Source organism: Myotis brandtii, unplaced genomic scaffold, assembly GCF_000412655.1.
Source record: "Myotis brandtii unplaced genomic scaffold, ASM41265v1 scaffold2081, whole genome shotgun sequence".
Taxonomy (NCBI): domain Eukaryota; kingdom Metazoa; phylum Chordata; class Mammalia; order Chiroptera; family Vespertilionidae; genus Myotis; species Myotis brandtii.
This window is the reverse complement of record NW_005357770.1, coordinates 86,510-108,612: the sequence shown is the minus strand read 5'-3', so window position 1 is coordinate 108,612 and position 22,103 is coordinate 86,510. Positions and strand designations below refer to the sequence as shown.

The following is a 22,103-nucleotide window of genomic DNA, read 5'->3' as shown; positions in this document are numbered from 1 at the left end:
GGTTAGGGGTGATCAGGCAGGCAGGTAGGTGAGCGGTTAGGAGCCAGTGGTCCTGGATTGCGAGAGGGATGTCCGACTGCTGGTTTAGGCCAAATCCCTGTGGGCCTAAACCGGCAGTCGGACATCCCTGAGGGGTCCCAGATTGGCGAGGGTGAAGGCTGGGCTTTGGGACCCCCCCCCCCCCACACACACACCCTATGCATGAATTTCGTGCACTGGGCCACTAGTTTTATATAATCCACAATATTGACAGTTCTACCACCATTGAATTGGAATTTTAATCCCTAGCAGAGGAATAGATGAAGTTGAAGTACCTCTCTTAGGTTAATACCAATCCCTCCCAGAAGCTCACTGTGGCCAGTTTATTTGGTTTTAATGGAATGCACACACACACAGAAACACAACACTTACTGAGAGAGTGGCCTCTTTTCTGTTGTTGTAGGTGTCTAGATATTCTTGCAGTTCTAAAACACTGAACTTGAGCTTGTCCAGAAGTCCACAAGAAAGAAGCTAAAGACAGAAAAATAATTTGTATTAAAACAGTAGAGATATATCTGGACAAGGCATGGCTATACAGATAGATAAAGAGAGGTATATGACCCAGCTGGTATAGCTCAGTGGTTGAATGTCAACTCATGAACCAAGAGGTCACTGGTTTGATTCCTGGTTGGGGCACATGCCTGGGTTGTGGGTTTCATCCCCAGTAAGGGGTGTAGAGGAGGCAGCCAATTGATGTTTCTCTCTCATTGATGTTTCTGTCTCTCTATCTAAAATAATTCAATAAAAACATATTTTACAAAAAGAAAAGACAGGTATACTTAGAAGTGATGTAAATGGGGGAAAGGGCACCCATTTTAGTAAGCTGTGCAATTTGTAATTTTGCTGCAATTGCAATTGAATACTAGCTTGCTAATTCAAATGCAATATGAAAATATCCATTTTTCCCATATCAGTATAGACAGAGAAATCTTAGCAAGTATTCTACAGAAGCCCACATTAAGATATGCTGTCCATTTTATGCATGAACATTAGTATCTTCATCCAGTAATATGCCATGTAGTGTGAAGACAGAACTCTAAATAGCCTTTCAAACTGATTTTGTGTTTAATCTGTACTTTGAGTTATTAAGATAGAATGATTTTTCCAATTGTATGCCTTGCTGCAAGACAGCCAACCACCAATTAAGTTCTTAGAAATACTGACTCCTCAGACTTTCATAATCAAAACACATCCTCATTGGTTCTAAACCCCAGTAATTACCCAGCATACAAGATGGTTCTGTGATATGCATGGGAGATGTACAAGAAGTTAACACCCCCTAACCCCTAACCCCAAAGAGCTCACCAGTCTTTCAGGGTTAAAGTTATGTTCATAAAGTCAACACTCAGCACTCAGCCAGGTATTATTTTAACCACACTTTAAACTCATCCCTTGCTGCTTGGGCTGGATGAATGCATCCAGAGGGTAGTTAGAGTCTTGCTGAGGGTTGGGTGTGAGGAAAATAATGACATGCTGCCTCTGGAGACCCATCTGGCTGGGCAACCTAGCATTGTGGGGATAGGCTAGGTCAGCTCTGGAGGGATCACTCACCATATTCATAGCTGTCAAAGTCAGAGTCATCAGAGAGAGGTGAAACTATTTTTTAAAAAAATTTATTGGGGTGACATTGGTCGACATGATCATATAAATTTCAGGTGTGGATTTTTATGTTACAAGATCTTTCCAGTTTTCCAAGCACCATTTATTGAAGAGACTATCTTTACTCCATGTGTGTTTCTGAATATTGCACTATGTGCCCACCACCCAAAGTCAAATGTTCTCCTGTCACCTTATATTAGGACCCCTCTTTGTACCTCCACTCCCTTCCCTCTGGCAACTACCACACTGCTGATTGTGTTCACAAGTGTCAGTTTTATATCCCACATATGAGTGAAATAATATAATTCTTAGCTTTTTCTGACTGACTTATTTCACTTAGCATAATGTTCTCAAGGTCCATCCATGTTGTTGCAAATGGCGCTATTTCATCCTTTCTTATAACTGAGTAGTATTCCATTGTGTATTAGTATATATACCAGATCTTCTTTATCTAGTCCTCTATTGCAGGATACTTTGGTTGTTTACATGTATTGGCCACCCTGAATAATGCTGCAATGAACAGAGGGGTGCATATATCTTTGCGAATATGTGATTTTGAGTTTTTCGGGTATATTCCCAGGAGAGGGATTGCTGGGTCGTATGGTAGCTCTAAATCTAAAGCCAGACTGTTTTCCATAGTGGTTGTACCAGTCTACATTTTCACCAGCAGTGAATGAGGGTTCCATTTTTTCCACAACCTCTCCACCACTTGTTATTTTTTGTCTTCTTGATAATAGCCACTCTAACTAGTGTAAGGTGGTATCTCATTGTAGTTTTGATTTGCATTTCCCTAATTGCTAGTGAGGTTGAACATCTTTTTATATATCTATTGGCTGTTTGTATGTCTTCTTGGAGAGGTATATTTTCAGGTCCTCTGTCCACTTTTTGATTGGGTTGTTTGGTGTTGAGTTTTATGTGTTCTTTATGTATTTTGGAAATTAAACCTTTGTTGGAGCTACTGTTTGCAAATATCATCTCCCATCTGGTTTGCTGCTTCTTTGTTTTGTTGAGAGCTTCTTTTGCTGTGCAGAAACTTTTTAGTTTGATATAGTCCCATTCATTTACTTTTGCCTTTATTTCCCTTGCCTTTGGGGTCAAGTTCATCAAATGTTCTCTATTACCAATATCGGTTCCTATATTTTCTTCTATGTAACTTATTGTTTCAGGTCTTATATTTAGGTCTTTGACCTATTTTAAATTAATTTTTGTACACATGGACACATTGTAATCTAGTTTCACTCTTTTGCATGTGGCTTTCCAGTTTTCCCAGCACTGTTTATTGAAGAGAGTATCTTTACTCCATTGTGTGTTTCTGGCTCCTTTGTCAAAAATTATCTGTCCATATACATGTGGTTTTAAAGCTGGGCTCTCTATTCTGTTTCATTGATCTGTGTGTCTGTTTCTCTGCCAATACCATGCTGTTTTAATTATCATAGCTCTGTAATATAATTTGAAGTCAGGTAGTGTGATACCTCCAGCTTTGTTCTTTTTTTCCTCAGGATTCCTTTTGTTATTTGAGTTCTTTTGTGGTTTCATACAAATCTGATGATTTCTCATTCTATTTCTTTCAAAAATGACATTGGGATATAGATGGGGATAGCATTAAATATATTTTTTGCTTTGGGTAATATGGCCATTTTAACTATGCTGACTCTTCCAATCCATGAACATGGGATATTTTTCCATTTTGTTGTGTCTTTTTCAATCTCTTTTAATAATGCTTTGTAATTTTCAGTATATAGGTCTTTCATGTTCTTGTTAAGTTTATCTCTAAGTATTTTATTCTTTTGGTTGCAATTGCAAAAGATATTGTTTTTTCATCTCTTTTTCTGTTTTGTTGTTAGTATACAGGATGGCAATGGATTTTTGTATATTGATTTTGTATCCTGCTACTTCACTGTATTTGTTTATTTTTCTAATAGTTTATTTTTGGTTGAGTCTTTAGGGTTTTCCATATACAGAATCATGTTATCCACAAAGAGTAACAGTTAGACTTCTTCCTTCCCTATTTTGATGCCTTTTATTTCTTTCTCTTGCCTTATTGCTTTGGCTAGGACTTCCAGCACTATATTGAATAAGAGTGGTGAGAGTGGACCTCCTTGTCTTATTCCTGATCTTAGAGGAAAAGCTTCAGTTTTCCACCATTGAGTATGATATTAGCTGTGGGCTTATCAAATATGGCCTTTATTATGTTGCGGTACTTTCTTCTATTCCTATTTTATTGAGTGTTTTAATCATAAATGGATGTTGTATCTTATCAAATGTTTTTTCTGCATCTACTGATAAGATCATATGATTTTTGTCCTTTCTTTTGTTAATGTGGTGTATTATGTTGATTGATTTGCATATGTTGAACCATCCTTGTGCTCTTGGAATGAACCCCACTTGATTGTGATGTATTATTTTTTAGATGTACTATTGTATTCAATTTGCTAGTATTTTGTTTAGGATTTTTGCATTATATTCATCAAAGATGTAGGTCTATCTTTGAGAATGTTCCATGTGCACTAGAGAAGAATTATACATTCTATCTGATGTTCTGGGATAAAAGTTCTGTAAATGTCAATTATGTCCACTTGGTCCAGTGTTTCATTTAAGGCTAATATTTCTTTATTTATTTTCTGTTTTGTTGATCTGTATAGAACTGTCAATGGACTATTAAGATCCCCAACTATGATTGTGTTTTGATCTGTTTCTCCCTTTAGTTCTGTGAGTAGTGGTTTTATATATTTGGTGTTCCCTGGTTTGGTGCATATAATAAGTGTTATGTTTTCTTGATGTAGTGTTCCCTTTATCATTATAAAGTGTTCATTTTTGTCTCTTGTTATCTTTAATTCTATTTTGTCTGATATAACTATGGCTACATATGCTTTTCTGTGGATGTTATTTGCTTAGAAAAGTCCACCCTTTAACTGAATCTGCCTTTGTCTTTGCAGCTTAGATGTGTCTTTTATAGACAGCATATGGTTGGGTTTTGTTTTTTGATCCACTTTGCTACTCTGTGCCTCTTTATTGGTGAATTTAGACCTTTTACATTTAGGGTAATTATTGATGTATGAAAATTTCCTATAGCCATTTTATATGTTGCTTCCTCCTAGTTCCGTGCCTCCATTGGTTCTTTTCCTTTGTGTTTCTGAGTGTTGTTTTTGTTTGGTGGTATTTCATATTTCTTTCCTTTGTTTCCTTTTTTTTTCTTTTTAAGTTGTATGTCCTGGTTTGGGGATTTTGTTTGTGGTTATCATTAGGTTTACAAAAAATAAAGTTGCATATATACTGTAGTATTTTCCCTTTTGAATGCATTTGATCTTCATCTTCCTTTGCCAGTTCAGAACTTAATCCCCTCCCCTTTCGTGTTCTTGTTGTTGCAAATTATCCCTGTTTATGCTGCAAGTTTTTTGGTGATCTTACTAGTAGTGTTGTGACCTTATTTCTTTGTTTTAGGTAAAATAACTCCCTTGAGTATTTCTGCAATGGAGGTTTTCTGGTGATAAAATCCCTCAGCTTCTCTATGTCTGGGGGCACCTTATTTCTCCTTCATATTATTCATGGTTGGTAATTTCTCTCTTTCAGACATTTGAATATTTGGTTGCACTCTCTTCTGTCTTATAGAGTTTCTGCTGAGAAGTGGGATAAAATTCTGATGGGTTTTCATTTGTAGGTCACTTCCTTCTTTTCCTTGGATGCTTTGAGAATTTAATTTTTTCTCTGTCATTAATTTTTGACAGTTTTAATACAAACTGGAGAGGGCCTCTTTGGATTGATGTAACTAGGTGTTCTGTTTCATTCTTGGATTTGAGGATCTAGTTCTTTTCATAGATTTGGGAAGTTCCTATCCACCATTTGTTTGAATAGACTCTCTGTTCCTTGCTCCTTCTCTTCCTCCTCTGGAATGCTTATTATTCTCATATTGCTTTTTCTGATGGAGTCAAACAGTCCTCATAGAGCTCTTTCATTTTTCTTTATGCTCAGGTCTCTTTCTTCTTCCCTCTTTGTCATTTCCTTTCTAGATATATTTGATATCACTTATTCTTTCCTCCACTTGCTTGGCTCTGTTTTCTATGCTCAGTAGTTCACTCTTAATCACCTTAATTGTATGCTTCAGTTCAGGATTTCTAATTGTTTTTTTTTTAAGTTCCAATCTCCTCAGTAAAGTACTCGTTTTGTTCATTGATTTGTTTTCTGAGTGCATTGAATTGCCTGTGTGTATTTTCTAGCATCTTGTTGAGTATTTTCAAAACGGCAATTTTGAAATCTCTGTCATTTATATCACATATTTCCATATGTTCCAGCTTGCTTTCTGGGGATTTTTCATTTTCTTTCTGGTTATCCTCATTACTGTGGTTGTTCATGGTATTTGCTGTTCTCCTTTGCCTATGCATATATCTCTGTATATTATTTTCCAGTAAATTGTGCTTAATTGCAAGATTTTTTACCTCTGTGATGTCGCAGTTTGGATCTCCATGGCTTCCATAAGATAGTACAGCAGTGCTGCTTGGGGATAGGTTTTGTTTTGCCTTCACCATAATGGTGACCCCTGACCTCCATGGGGTCCCAACCCAAGCACTCCACCTGGAGATTAGTCACAGAGGGAAACAGTCCTTGTACTGAAATAGTTCTTGGTTTACAGATAATATGCTCTTTGACCCAATACCAAGGACAATGGGAGGCAAGTTTTGGGAGTACAAGTGGTGGCAAGGCTCTGTGGTTCTGTTGTTTTTTTTTTGTCTGAAACAACTCTTCCCAGCCCAACAGTGGAAAGTCACATGGCAAAACCCCATGCTCTGTCAGGCATCTGCTGCCTCAGTCACTCTTTACTCCATTCATAGCTTGCCCTGCTGGACTTCTCCCTGTAGCTCTCTGTTCCACCTGGCCGAAGGAAGTGCCTGCTACCACTGGTTTCCTCCACTCTTCAGGATGGGCCGTGAGCTCCCAGCCTCAAGGCTGTGTCTGTGGGCCATCAGAGCTTTCCTCCCTTCTCGTGTCCCTGCTTACTCCAATTGTCCACTTTTAGATGTTTCAATGCACTGGTCTCTCAGCTGTGCCTCTGTATTGAGCAGATAATTCTTTGTTGAATTATAGTTGGTTTACTTGTTGAAATTTCAGGGGGAGTGGCCAAGCGGCTCTCTCATGCTACCATTCCTCTGACCTGGAGCTTTCTTTTGATTATCTGAAATGACTTGCCTTGGCTTGGCTGGCACTGCACCTTCATTACTGTGCCCACTTCAGCCTTTGGGAATCACATCACAACCCACTGCTGCTCAGAAGCAATGAAAGTATCACTCAGACAAACCACAACACTAACAAACCCCTCTGTCATCCACACCAGAATCTGGACAGGCCATTGGCCTCCAGAGGACTGGGACACTCACAGTCTCAGCATCCACGAAAAGTGTGGGGCACTCGGAGCATGAGGTGAGCATTTGGGAGGAGCTGACAAACTTGGACCCGATCCCCCTGAGGTTGTCTCCAAGGTAACTGGCCGCATCACAGGTTAGAAAGCAGAACCTTTTCTGAATATTCTGAAAGGCAAAATAGTTATTATTTGTAAAGGTTTAACTTATGGACTAGACTTTTTTTTTTAAAATTGATAAAAACTGTCAAATGAGCCTAGGTCCTGAGTGAGTGTGGACAGGGAGGAATGGTAATAGAGTGAAAATTTGTGTGAAGTAAATAATCATGCAATATGGACAAAGATTATTCCTAAAATATCACTTCCCAACATGCAGATGCTCATAGAGTCATTCCAATAAGTGTGGGTTTCCTTTACGCTGGTGGCCAGTGTTGATCAGCATCTAGGTCCTCCTTGCTTGTCTGTCAGATCATTAAGGACTTATTCAGGTTACATCAATGTGGGTGAGATAAAAAGGTTATAAAATGGAACTCCTTTCTGTTTCCCAAGGTCACAGCTCCCTGAGACAAAGCTGAAATAGTGCCATTTAAGCTTCTGGAGCAGGAAGGAGTAAATGCTACCTGTGACCTAGAATAATATCTCCCCTGGGAGTGTGTCTGAGTAAGTGCCTAACTCTGTCCTATAGCACTGTCTACATGAACTCATTAGTCCTCACAACCAGATGATGAAACTGAGGTTAAAAGAGGTGAAGTTACTTTCTTAAAGCTCATGCAACTAGTAAGTAATAGTATAAGGGTGAGCCTGACTCCAGCATTCACATTTCTTCCAGAAATGTGTAACACTTCCTAAAAGTTATGGTTCCTCCTGTATTGCCTGAGAAAAAAATTTAATTAGAAAAAGTCTGATTCACTGTGCTGTGTCAGTGCCCCAATGAGAACATTTTTAGTCTCCTAATATCTAACACACAATATCTTTAACCAAAAGAATAGAATAATTAACGAAAAAATAATTCCAATCCTAAGCATTGACTTTCTCCAAAGAGATCTCATACTTTTTGAGTTGTAGAATCTCATCCATGGTAAAGCTGATCTTCCTGGTTATGGAAAAATTTGCATGTCCCCAAAGCCACAGCAGGTTCTTTATAAGTTATACTAGGTAAATGCCAACCATGTTGCATATTATTTATTTTTTCTATCTAGAAATTCTGGTATAATACATAACATATATCTGTCTTTATTTTGTTACATTAACTTTCTGTGTGAAACAAAAACCAAAACAAAAAATATATCTGTCTTTATTTTGTTACATTAACTTTCTGTGCGAAACAAAAACAAAAACAAAAACAAAAACTCTGACCGAATGTTAAAGCAGAAAGTATTGGGAGATGCCATGTCTAGCATCACAGCAGCTAGTATAGTGGCAGAACTGGGAGTGGGATTCAGGTCCCCCAAACAGTTTGGGGTTCTCAATTTACCTATGGATAAGGTGAAATCTGGATTTATTGTTTATTGTACTGAGAAGCTGGATCTTCCAGGGAACTTTAGAGCCACATAAAAAGGCAGGTGCTATTTAAGGGACATAAATTCAGTTTTGTCCTCCTGACTTTCATCTGAACACATCCTATAATTTGGTGGCACTGGGTGATGCAATGACAATATTCTAACACAGGAGCAGCTGGAAGGAAATATACTGACCAAGACACTTGGGAAGATGTCCAAACTGGATCATTAGAAACCATTTCCTTGCTTTTAAAACCAAATTATTTTTTGCAATTACTTCCTCTCTGTTTCCTCCAAAAACCACTGAAATACAGGAAAATGTGGTGTTCATATACACAGGAAAATGTTGGAAAATAGTAGACAGACATGGTGAGGACATGACAAGAGGTTAATAGATTCCATGTTTGAAATGTATTTCAATTCTAGCACATTTTGATACTCTTATTGCTCTCAATCACATGGTATTTGATAGTAGTTAAGAAAGTTCTTACGGCTATATGTAATATTAAAACCAAAACAGGAGGTACACATTTGTATTATCATTGCAGATAAACTCCATGAGGATTCATCTAATACATTTACTGAGCACATATTGTGTGCTAGTGAAGGTGCCAGCTACTGGGTAGTCAAAGACATAAGGAGGCTTCACTCACTGAAATGACGAAGAACCAGGGATTTGCATGTAATCTGGAGGATAGTTCAGGTACAAAAGGAGATGACTTCTCTAAGCAGAGAGAAAAGTATTGCTCAGGACTATAAAATTGAGCATGAATAGTCTAGTAACTATAATAAGACAAAGTTACTACAACAGTCAAACTCAGATATGCATTATTAACCATTACTTAAAAATACACTTTAGAACAATCTAAATAAGAAATTACTTTGCTTCTGAACTCTTAACAATGAAATTGACCTCAAATGGTAGCTTTCTGGTCATTTGTTTTTTTAAATTTCAATCTGGTTTAATGTTAGGGTGTTTCAGGAATTTTTATCTTTAAGCAGCCAACTGTTTTCTGACTTAAGCCTGGCAGCTCTTACAGTCCCCAGTTAATCTCAGACACAATCTTCGTTTGTCCACTTAAACTTCTTATAGGTTCCACTGAAAGTAAATTGAAAAACTTGAGAGACAGCAGCACAAATAACACTCAGTGAGTAACCACGGCCTAAAATTTACAAAAAATGGGTCATATAAAGGGCCTCTGGGCTGAAAAACAGACTTCACTTCTATATTAACTAAATGACAACTTCTTGAATTTAAAATGATTTAAGGCAGATGATCCCAGTTTATTCATTTTGCACTTTTAATATAGTTCCTTATATTCCTGCCATTGGTCAGAGGGCTCATCCTTGAGTCTAAACAAGTCATTGTCCCTGTCTCTGATATACTCTACAGAACTCAACATCTAACAATATTTACTTGGGTTCTAACTCGTGTCCCCACTTATCTATCAATTATTCATGTCCATTCAAAGTTGGAACTGCATAGTTATTTTCCATGTATTATCAGTGGCAGTTCTGTTTTATGCATTATTAAAAATAAAGTTAAGAAAAATGCTTTTCTGAAAATAATTCAAGAAAAGCATTTTGATTATAGGAAAATAGGAACTTGAAATAAAGTAAAAATAAGAAAATAAAAAACAACCATAATCTTATTACCCCAAATAAACTACAATGAAATGCTAGTGTATAATCTTCATTATTTTCTAGGCATTAAAAAGAGGATCGGTATTCTATATATATTTTAACACCAGTTTTCTTTTAAACTATATGGTAACCATGTTTCCATGTCAGTAAATCTTCAACTATGACCTCATCTTCCTGGCTGAGTCAATATCTGCTTCAAGCACAGCACACAAGGCTAGTTAACTACAATGATGCTTGAAGACCTTTGAGTTTCTTCCTAAGAAGGCAACTTTTCTCTTCTTCGGTTGTCTCCCACCTCTGCCAACATTTGACGAAAATTGGAGAGTAAATGTTCAGAGCAAGACAAATAAAATTTTGCAAGACCAGAGACAGGTAGCCATAAAAATAAACTTTTAAGCACCAACCAGAAGTTGAGTTCCTGCCATCTCTGTAGTTGAGTCATTTTTAAATGTGCTTGAAGCTAACAAGTTGAATCTGAAGGTGCCCACACAAGAGACGCTTACATATAGCTGTGTGTGTCCAAGACCCCCAGGTACCTGGCTGGTGTGTGTGTGTGTGTGTGTGAAATCCAGCCTTCCCACTCCCTGCTGGCCACATCTGGTACTGCAAACCTCACTAGAGTCTACTAGACTCTAGTGGGAGGGACATTGGTTCCAATTTGCACAAGGGCATTATATGGACTAGATGGGCTGTGGTTCACACAGCAGACTCAAATGATGACTTTCCATCTGTTTAGAATCAGCTAAAGGAAATAAGCAAGTGTTCATAGCCACACCTAGCATGTTTAAGGAATTCATAGGGTGGATAAAAGACAAAGAAAGGAAAAACACAAAGAAAAAAGGTGCAGGAGAGGTCTCAGAGAAAAGCAGAAATAGGGGAGAGGCTTGGAGGAAGATTTCACTTAATGGTCCTGATATCATGGTGGCTTGGGATTCATGGCACCAATAAAGGCCAGAATGTCAGAAGTGAGCAGGACATCATGGCAGACTAAGTCATTTTTTTTTATTGATTAAGGTATTACATATGTGTCCTTATCCCCCCATTGCTCCCTCAACCCTCACTCATGCCCTCACCCCCCTGGTCATTTGAGGGCAAGATCTTCACAATACCAGTGTGAGAAGGTTAAGTAGATTAAGGCTGAACAGAAGAAAGGATGAAGTCAGAGGAGAGAGAGAGAGAGAGAGAGAGAGAGAGAGAGAGAGAATATGTTTGGAGGAGAAAATAGTATAAACCCAGAACTAAACAACAATCCCTTCTTAAATGAGAAGTTAGCTGGCTCCCAAGAGAGCCCAACTGTTTTGACTTGAGGTGAGCACGGTACCTTAAACAAGGAAGAGAACACGTGAAACGTGTACACAGCACAGGAGCCATCAGAGTCGCACATGAGCTGGTTGATGTGGCTGCGCCAGGCTTCCTCTGCATCGTCACAGGCTGCAGGCTGAAATGCAGCAAGGATGGCCGAGAAGAAGGGTGAGGGCGGGGGAGAGACTCTCCTGTCACCTTCTCCAAAGCTGGAAGAAATAACGACTGTGTCAAGAAGTGATGCCCTTCCTTACAGTGTGGTGTAAGTACTACTCCTGAGTCAGCCTCATGAGGGGTCCCACTCTGTCAATTCCTCTGTTTGAAGTATGCTCTGGGAATGTGGCTTTCATTCAAAGGTCTCTGAGATTCCAAAAAATAGAATTTTCACTTCTAGAATTTCTGTGATTCTTCCAATTCTGATTCCTTTCTACAGATTTGGTACATCTTTCAGCCTTCAGCAGCTCTCTTTCACGCGTCTAGATGGCCACTCTCCAGACACAGTAACATTCTTTTCTGTGCCCTTTCAGTTCTTGGGATTTTTCATTGTGAAAAATTAGAACAAAAATTTTGAATCTTTTACCTTTTCCTTAATGAAGGCAAATGCATAAATGCCCAGAAGGAAAGTGGAAGGAGGAAAGGAAAGAGGAATGCAGAGAGGAACGAAGGAGAGATTATGAACAAAAGTTAAAAGGCAAATCCTCCTCTGGGCATTACCATAAGCTCTTTGGTGCGGGGATACTGGCCACTGTAACAGGAGCCCTTTGTCTAGCCACATCAGAAACTTTTACTTATTTTCAATGTTCAGAGGAGTGATTTTAGGGTTCTGATTTTCTTCTCCTGAAGTAAGCCCGTAGCCTGTGATTTATTCTAGATGCCATATTAGGATTTACATCTCTATTCCTCTTTAAATTTTTTCCTATTTGTATTCGCTGACTATATCTCACTCATCTTAGAAATATGAGGCTAGAAGCCATCTGCTCAAAAAAGCACAGGTTTTTAGCTTATAAAGAGCCTCTTGTTCTGGTCTTTCAACTCAAAATGGAAAGAACTCCTCATTTCTGAGGCTTGCCAATCTTGCTTATTTTCAAAGCTCACAAAGACCATGTCCTTATTGGCTTTCTGTTACTTTGTGGCTTTATAAGTTCCTACATGAGAACCTTTTTGGTTCACGTAGGCATGTACTTTGTGGCTTTATAAGTTCCTACATGAGAACCTTTTTGGTTCACGTAGGCCCTACACTGGAGATGGATGATTCCAACCCATTAGGAGCCCACTAGGTTATGTGTCAGTTTGAACTCTTTCATTAGGAGGTCCCAGCAGCGTGAGTATGAAATTCAACTTGAGTCACGAGCCACACATAATAGCACCACACATTTCTGCCAAGGGCTTCTCTACCTTGCCAGAGTGAACTGGTCCAGGGTTTGGTTGCTTTTTTCTTCTGCCTCAGTCATATCCAGACTAAAGCTATCACTACATTCGAAAGTTGCTGGGAGTTCATTGATGGAAGTAGAAAGATCATCTTCGTGTATGGTGGTCTCCTCCTCCTCCTGTACAGCTTCAGCCTGGAAAATGAAGAGAGAAAAGACCCCCCCAATATATAAGAATATATGGGAAAGTCTGTTCAACTGAAAGAAAAGAGCTGAAATGCTGACAGTGACAGAAGTTGGGGGCATTTGTTTTCTAGTTATAATGTCATCAATTTCTATAAGCAGACTCAGGAACTATCTGAAGTACTATTCTTTTTTTTACTTTTCATTCTTCTTCACAATGGTTCTCAAAGAGGCTCTTGGGAGGTTATCATATTTGACTATGATTATGGAATACAGAGGCTAAAATTGGAAAGACCACAGTACCCCTGTTCTGACCTCCACATTTAATGAGGAAATTATGCCCCATGTGAGAAAGGCCTTTCCTAGTATCTCATCAGAGCTGGAGCTGGGGTTAGAAACACCACTACTGGATTTGGAATGTTTTTCATTGAACAACCCCAGCCTATCCAGATATAACTCTGCAACACAGAACTCCTCACCTATGGAAATTAGGATTTAGAACCCTCAGTTACAGTACAGTAGATGTTCTAGAAATGTATCCAGTGTGCATGAATGCCCCATAGTGATCACTGAGCTGCCACACTGACAGACCTTTCCATACTGAAAACCCTCTGAGATCCACTGATGTATGAAGGGCTGTTTCCCCATTACTATAAAACGTAGAATGAGCAGCAAAATTAAAGGGTTGCAGGGCAGGTAGAACTGGGATCAGGGAGGGGCAGGAAGGAGTCATAACAAGTAAAATGGAAAAAAAGCCATAGAACTGACTTTTCTTTATGAGAGGAAGGAAGACAACTGTGTTACAGACCAGAAGAGAAGAGAAATTACACATACATGCTTCAGTGAATCATTTTCTTAAACACAAAATCAGGGCAAAATAGAAATGTCTATAAATTAGAGCATTATCATAGACATTTTGCCACCAATTTAGTATTTTAAATTGAGGATTAATAGGGAAATTAAAAGGGGTGTTTAAAGATGTGTTAGGGAATTAGCATGTCTCATGTCTTTAAAAGAATTGCTCATAAATACTGGATTTTGGAGGCTTATCCATATCTGTTTCTTGCTGCTTTTTAAAACTGGAGTGGTGCCAATGAGACTGGCCATGGGTGACTGGTCTGGGTTATTAGTGTACATAAACTTAATCTATTAGGGGAAACCCGAGTTCTTATAAAAATATCTTTTATTTTCTCTTTGTAACATCATAGGTATATAAAACCTAGCAGAAACCAAATTATGTTAAACAGAGATAGCTTTCCAGAAATTAAACTCAATCTTTCCTTGATAGAATTAGATGATATCTGTTTCCATAAAATATTATTATTTAGATAATGCTTTTCATGAGCAATCTATATAACTTAGCATTAAAAATAGAAAAATGCCTATTCCAAGAATGAGAAATATCAAGTGCTAATAACTTCATTTAAAAGACATCACTTATTTTGTGATGTCTTTTCCATGAAATTTAATTTCTTAATTTTAGGATTCTGGAGTTTTAATGTCAAATAAATTTCCTTTCTGGCCCCCCTTTTGGATAAAAAAGGGCTCTACTAACTCTAAGAATCCTTGATCATAGTCCCTTTGCAATGGGGCAATCTTAGAAATAATTTTTCTTTAAGCTTCAATATTTTAGGTGATACAATATGGTTGGTTGTTCTTGGTTTAAAGTATGTAAGATTTTCCTAGATCTCAGATCTATTTTTAGTGAACCATAAAAGAATACAGAATATTACATTTTCCCACATTATGACTTTTTTCCATTAGAAGTATTAGAAAGAATATACTTTTATAAATTTTTTCTTATTTTATTTTCTCTTTCAAACATATTATTATGACCAATATCAAGATAAAGACAACTTTATCTTAACAGGAATAGGTTATTTTGGTATGTCTAATATGAGAAAACAAAATTCTAATCTGAAGAGCACATACAGAATGTCCCACAAATATATATACACACACTTTAACAGCTGATAGGTCAATTTGAAAATGAAATGTATTTTAATAAAAATGCCTTTATAATTATTCAAAGTGTGTGTGTACATTTTTTGGGACACCCTATATATGAACATAATGTGGGAATTAACAGTTTTACAGAGAGGATATTTTCTGGAAATTTTGATAAATAAGCTTTAAATTAAATATACATTGTTAGGTTTTTCTTTTAAGCTGACCATTTAAATAAGAAAATGGTATTCATTACTTACTTTTCTCCTCAGAGAGCTTGGCTAGGGCTGTTTGGGTGAATCTGTTTTGTTCATAATACTGAAAATTCTGATAGTATGCCAAAAGGCGAGGCTTGAATCAATGTACAAATTGTATAATTGGTTCCTACATAAGAAAAAATTTCCTCCAATACATGCACACACCCACACTTCAACAGCACATTGTTTTATAAAAGTCATGACAGAAAACAGCAGTTTCCCAGTCACAGTGATCTCAGACATATACCAGTTTGTTCTGCCAGTAATTAATCAGCTGTGTTCATGCTGAATGGAAAATGCAGACTGTTTCATTTCTAGAAGACTTCTTATCAAATCTCTTTCAACCAACAAGAAGTGGCTGCTCAAGTTATGAGGGCAAAACAACTTAAAACATAGGCTTAGGTGCACAAACTCAATTACATAAAAAAAGGAAGGAAGAAAAAGATGAAGGTAGATCCTCTACATGCAACCCGTAAGAATTCTCAGAAAATTGGAAGGACTTTTCCTTTAAGAAAATTACAATCATAATTGCCAAAATCTCTTCACCTTGGAACCCTCAGAAATCTGAAGACTATTCATATCAGGCAAAGAAGAGTCAAAGCTAGCCATTCTAGTGCTAAAGGAATGAGAGTCAGCAGGGGTCATGTCACAGGCTGAAGTGAGCGATTCCACAGGGTTGACCTCCTCAGAAGGGGAGAGATTCATGATCTGTTGACAAAGCAAAGGATAGAAAAATACAGTGTGATGTTTCCACAAAAGCTCTAATTCTTCTTTCCATAAGAGTACAGACCATTGTATGAGCTAGTTGTTGGTTGATAGGTCCTGTTTAATGTACATAGTTCACTGTTATTGGAACTTAAAAATGGGAGCTGGTGACCTGGTGTGATGGCACAGCACCCTTAACACACAAACACCCACATCTACAGATAACCACATCAAAATGACTGTCTGTCATAGTTCCTAAAACTTCAGATATTTGAGGAATTTTTAAAAGGTTTCAGCATAATGCAAGTTATTTGGGGAAAAGCTAGGCCCTAACAGATCTGATGGCATCCAGAGATTGTTAATAGTAAAACAAATACCCCAGCATTTGCTTCCATGTACAACTTACAGAGAAGAGGCCACTGAGATTCAGTTTGACACCACATGATGGTTCACATTTTAGTTTAGCAGCTCTGGAAGTTTCTTTAACTGCAACTGGAAACTGTGCTACTGTTTTAGTTCCAAAAACAAGTCTGCCAGTTCCTACAGTGGGAGAGCTTTACTTACGAGGTCCGAGTGCTCTAGGATTTGGCTGGTGGTCAGGTCCTCCTCCTCAGACGATTCATCAGAGTCCTCATGGTTCATTTTATTTAGGCTGGGAGAACTTCCCGAAAGCTGGTGCTCCTCCAGAAGCTGCATGTCACACTTGTCTAGACTGTCCAGAGATCGTCTGCGTACTCCCCAGTTAAAGTTGTCCATACTCTCACCCTGCAATCATACCATAAGCTAGTTTTTTTTATGTCCAAATTTACTCACACCTTCACACATTCAACTAGTCATGACTTAGAAATAATATTTGCATTATGAACTCTCAAGCCCTCATGTCCTTTGGTACCAAACATTTGGTGACATGATGAGAAAAGTAGTAAAAGCATACTGTTTTCACCGTCATGTACATTATATCATAGGTAGACTGATTACATACTTTTGTATGGTGTGGTGGGTAATATTGTTTTTTAAAACTTGATTGGGGTACACTTAATAAATGATATATTTCTAAAAATCTGTAGTAAAGACATCATTAATAGTAAAATAACTTCAAAGGAGATGTGCCCCAACCCTACTTTAGTACTGTTTTTAGAAGGAGCAAAAGTAGGAGCTATGCTTTTGGCATATTGCACATACTCCGGGTAACAAGGAGAAGAGCATTAGGCAAACATTTCAGCATTTTCACAGATAAAATGCAGTTAAGAAGATGGGAGAGCAGCTAGGAAACCCATCCAGTCATGCATGATGCAGAGGCCACAGCAGCAGGGCTTAACTTTTGCTTCTGGATTATGCTGAAACCTTTTAAAAAACTGTCCCAACACAGAAAGTAGTTGTTTTCCTGGACCTGAAATGACTGACTTGGTACCAAGCATTATTGATAGCCTGTATATTTAAAATTTTTATTTCAATTTCAGTTGACATTCAATATTATTTTGTATTAGTTTCAGGTGCACAGTATAGTGGTTAGACAATCATATGCTTTATTAAGTGATTCCCCAATATTTCCAGTACCCACCTGGCACCATACATAGTTATTATAATGTTATTGACTATATTTCCTATGCTGTACTTTACATCCCTCTGACTATTTTGTAACTGCCAATTTGAACTTCTCAATCCCTTCGTCTTTTTCATTCAGCCCACCTCTCATCTGGCAACCCTCAATTTGTTCTCATATCTGAGTCTGTTTCTGTTATGTTTGTTCATTTATTTTGTTTTTTAGATTCCACATGTAAGTAAAATCATATGGTATTTTTATTTATTTATTTTTATTTTAAAAAAGTATGCTTCTATTGAATTTTAGAGAGAGAGGAAAGGAGAGGGTGAGCGAGATAGAATCATAAATGATAAGAGAATCATTGATCGTTGCCTCCTGCATACCTCACACTGGGGATTGAGCCTGCAACCCAGGCATATGCCCTGATCGAGACTGAACTGTGACCGCCTGGTTCATAGGTCGATGCTCAACCACTGAGCCACCCCAGCTGGGTGAAATCATATGGTATTTGATTTATTTCTCTGTCTGACTTATTTCACTTAGCATAATACCCCTTAGGTCCATTCATGGTGTTGCAAATTGTAAGATTTCATTGTGTCTTTTTATGGCTGAGTAAAATTCCATTGCATATATGTACCACATTTTCATTTTTTTATGATGTTATATTCATTTTATCTTTGATTAGGTGATAAGAATCCATGAACCCACTTCCCCAAATAAAAGCCATATCCTTGACAATGACCTCTATGTAACTATATGGTTACTTTCACCCCATCCCATCCTCTGCGCCCCTTCTCAATCAGGGACTTATAACCTGACACCAATGTTCATCATTCCATTGCTTGATTTTCTTTTATTTCTTAAAATCTATGTGTATTTTTACAAAGCACATATATATTTTTTCTATGCACATATATAATTCTCCATCAAAAGAAATTGAAATCATACCACATATAGTTTTTTTTTGGTTCTTAATAAAAAGTATAATCTCTTTTTTTAAAAAAAAATTTTTCTGTTTTATTTAGTTTTCTGTTACAGACATGCTATTATTTAGGACTACTTAACAGTGGCAATTAGTAATATTTAACCTTAGTACTAATTAAATAATATGTGTAAGAAAATATTTTATAAAGTATAATCTCTTGAACACATCTCTTTCTCATTAAAAAGGCTCTGCAGATATAAAATGTAATGCTTGCATAATATTCCATATTTTAGTTGGTCCATAATTTATTTATAATTTCCCCTTCCAGTTGGGCATTTAAAAAAGGAATCATTATTGCTGAAAGTATTACATAGGTTCTCCTTTCCCCGCCCGGCCCCCCCATTAACCTCTTCCAGCCCGTTCCCATCCTCTCCCTCCCCCCAGTCTCTCACCACCCTGTTGTCTGTGTCCACAGGTTATGCATATTGACCCTAAGATTTTAATGGACAGAAAAACTTGTAATCTTAGCTTTTGATAACCTATACTTCTAAGAAGCACCTGTAGATTATGGCAATGACCAACATTGGGTATGAATATAAGTACCTAGCTCCGCCACTTGGAGCTTATAGTAAGTTACATAATCATACCTAGCGTTGGTGTCCTCATTCAATACCTACCTCCCAGAATCTAATAAACTAATGTGTGTAACGAGAATTGTCAAGCCCATTAGCTTACACCTGTACACCTGCTAGAAGGGCAGCCTTCTCCAGTGGGCAGCACTGGCATTTGCAGTAAAGCCCATATGGACCTGCCATCATTAGCTGTGCAATCTGTCACACTGCTTCACTTCTCCAAACATTTAATTCCTTTTTTCTGTAGCTTTGATTTCACAGCCTTCTCCATAGAGCTGTTGTTCAGATATATTAGTACTTTACCACGGTATCTAGCATCTAGGAAGTACTCAATAACTGTTAGTTTCCTTCTCTAGACTGGATCAGTGGCCTTGAAAATATCTCACCAAATGACCTGAGAAAGCCTGTATTGGCTCCTGCCTTGCACAGAGGCCTGGGCATCATGAGTATTTCTTTCCTTGTGAATTACAAGGAAAGAGAGGACAGACCATACTTTAAAACCTAGGAAAAGAGAGGACAGACCATACTGGTATTTATAAATGCAAGAATTATAAACATATGAGTTTAAATTTGGGATGTAGTAGTTAAAAACTTTAAAATTTTTCCACAGTTTGAAGATGAGGTCCAAGATATTGCATTATAATCCACACATAGCTTTACTCTTTCATTTAATGGCAAAAAAAAAGGATGAAAATCTATAGATCAAAAAATAATACTGTAGCAAAAAAGTAACATTGAAAATGGTTTAATAACAAGACTTCCAGTTTCTTTCTATGTTTTTATCTTCCTGATACTTAACTACCTTAAATTTAAGTCTTTTATCCATTTTGAGTTTATTCTTGTGTGTGATGTAAGTTGGAGGTTTAGTTTCATTTTTTCTTCACATGTACCTGTCCAATTTTCCCAACACCATTTATTGAAGAGACTGTCTCTTCTCCAATATATGCTCTTACCTCCTTTGTCAAATATTACATGAGCATAGTGACTTGGGTCCTCTGCTCCTTTCCATTGATCTATATGCCTGTTCTGGTGCCAGTACCAGGCTGTTTTGAGTACAATGGCTTTGTAGTATAACTTGATATCTGGTATTGTGATTCCTCCAACTTTGCTCTTTGTTCTCAAGATTGCTGCAGCTATTTGGGGTCTTTTTTGGTTCCATATAAATTTTTGTAGTACTAGTATTTGTTCTAGGTCTGTGAAATATGCCATTGGTATTTTAATAGGGATTGCATTGAATCTATAGATTGCTTTGGGTGGTATGGACATTTTAAGGATGTCAATTCTACCAATGCATGAACATGGCATATTCTTCCACTTGTTTATGTCTTCCTCTATCTCTTTTTTCAAAGTCCTGTAGTTTTCCAAGTACACGTCTTTTACCTCCTTGGTTAAGTTTATTCCTAAATATCTCAATTTTTTTTTGTTGCAATGGTAAATGGGATTGTTGTTTTAGTTTCTCATTCTCAGAGTTCACTATTGGTATATAAAAATGCTATGGATTTTTGGTGTTAATTTTGTATCCTGCTACATTTCCGAATTCATTTATTAAAGCTAATAGTTTTTTGATAGAGTCTTTAAGGTTTTCTATGTACAGTATCATGTCATCTGCGAATAATGAGAGTTTTACTTCCTCCCTTCCTATTTAGATGCCTTTTATTTCTTCTTCTTGTCTGATCACTATAGTCAGGACTTCCAGTACTATGTTGAACAAGAGTGGTAAAAAAGGGCATACCTGTCTTGTTCCTGTTCTTAGGGGAAATGGTTTTAGTTTTTGCCCATTGAGTATGATGTTGGCTGTAGGTTTGTCATATATGGCCTTTATTATGTTGAGGTATGTTCCCGCATTCCCACTTTGCTGAGAGTTTTTATCAAAAAAGGGTGTTGGATTTTGTCAAATTCTTTTTTCTGCATTGATTGATATAATCATGTGATTTCTGTCTTGTAATCTGTTTATGGGCTGTATCACATTTATTGATTTGCGAATACGGAACCAACCTTGCATCCCTGTAATAAATCCCACTTGGTTATGATGTATAATCTTTGTCATGTATTGCTGGATCCAGTTTGCTAAAATTTTGTTGGTGATTTTAGTGTCTATGTTCATCAGAGATATTGGCCTGTAGTTCTCTTTCTTTGCCATCTTTATCTGGTTTTGGAATCAGAGTGATGCTGGCTTTATAGAAAGAGTTGGGAAGATTTTCTTCCTCTTGAATTTTTTGGAATAGTTTGAAGAGTTGAGGGGTTATCTCTTTGAATATTTGGTAAAACACCTCTGCGAATCCGTCTGGATCAGGGCTTTTGTTTGCTGGGAGTTTTTTTATTTTTTTAAATTACTGCTTCAATTTCATCAGTAGTTATTGGCCCAGTCAGGTTTTCTGATTCTTCCTGATTGAGATTTGGAAGGTTGTATTTCTCTAGGAATAAGTCCATTTGTCTAGGTTGTCCTGTTTGTTGGAATAAAGTCATTCATAGTATTTTATTACATTTTATATTTCTGTGGTGTCAGTTGTTATCTCTTTCATTTCTGATTTTGTTTATTTGGGTCCTCTCTTTTTGTTTCCTAGTGAGTTTGGTTAGAGGTCCATAAATCTTGTTTATCCTTTCAAAGAACCAGCTCTTAGTTTTATTGATCTTTTGTGTTTTTTCTTTGGTCTCTATGTCATTTATTTCTGCTCTGATCATTATTATTTCCTTCCTTCTACTTGTTCTGGGCTATTCTTGTTGTTCTCTTTCTAATTCTTTAAGTTGTAATGTTAGATAACTTACTACCAGTTCCTCTCCCGCTCTCTCTCTCTCTCTCTCTCTCTCTCTCTCTCTCTCTCTTTGTAGTTAGGCCTGTAGTGCTATGAACTTCCCTAGCAGGACTGCTTTAACTTTTTCCGATAGGTTTTGGATTGTTGTGTGTTCATTGTCATTTGTCTTCAGGATTTTTAAAAATTTTATTCTTTGATCTCTTCGGTAACCCATTCATTGTTTAATAGCATGCTATTTAGTTTCCATGTAGTTGATTGCTTTGAGCATTTTTTAAAATTAAATCTTTATTGTTCAGATTATTATAGTTGTTCCTCTTTTTCCCCCCATAGCTCCCCTCCACCCGGTTCCCCCCCCACC

The 22,103-nt window shown here is 37.3% G+C and overlaps 1 protein-coding gene across 5 annotated transcripts in view; it reads right to left on the bottom strand.

Annotated features, from left to right (window-relative positions):
* LOC102249021 (protein furry homolog) overlaps window positions 1–22,103 on the bottom strand; it is a 133,459-nt gene that overhangs the window by 47,578 nt on the left and 63,778 nt on the right. For 4 of the 5 annotated variants that reach the window (XM_005865634.2, XM_014539182.1, XM_005865633.2 and 1 more), the window contains 6 exons: window positions 16,457–16,657; window positions 15,734–15,895; window positions 12,829–12,995; window positions 11,453–11,642; window positions 7,008–7,157; window positions 412–510 (listed from right to left, as the gene is read on the bottom strand). In XM_005865634.2, coding sequence (XP_005865696.1) covers window positions 412–510; window positions 7,008–7,157; window positions 11,453–11,642; window positions 12,829–12,995; window positions 15,734–15,895; window positions 16,457–16,657 — 969 coding nt within the window. The remainder of the gene's footprint in view (window positions 1–411; window positions 511–7,007; window positions 7,158–11,452; window positions 11,643–12,828; window positions 12,996–15,733; window positions 15,896–16,456; window positions 16,658–22,103) is intronic. The other variant, XM_005865632.2, reaches the window with a different exon arrangement.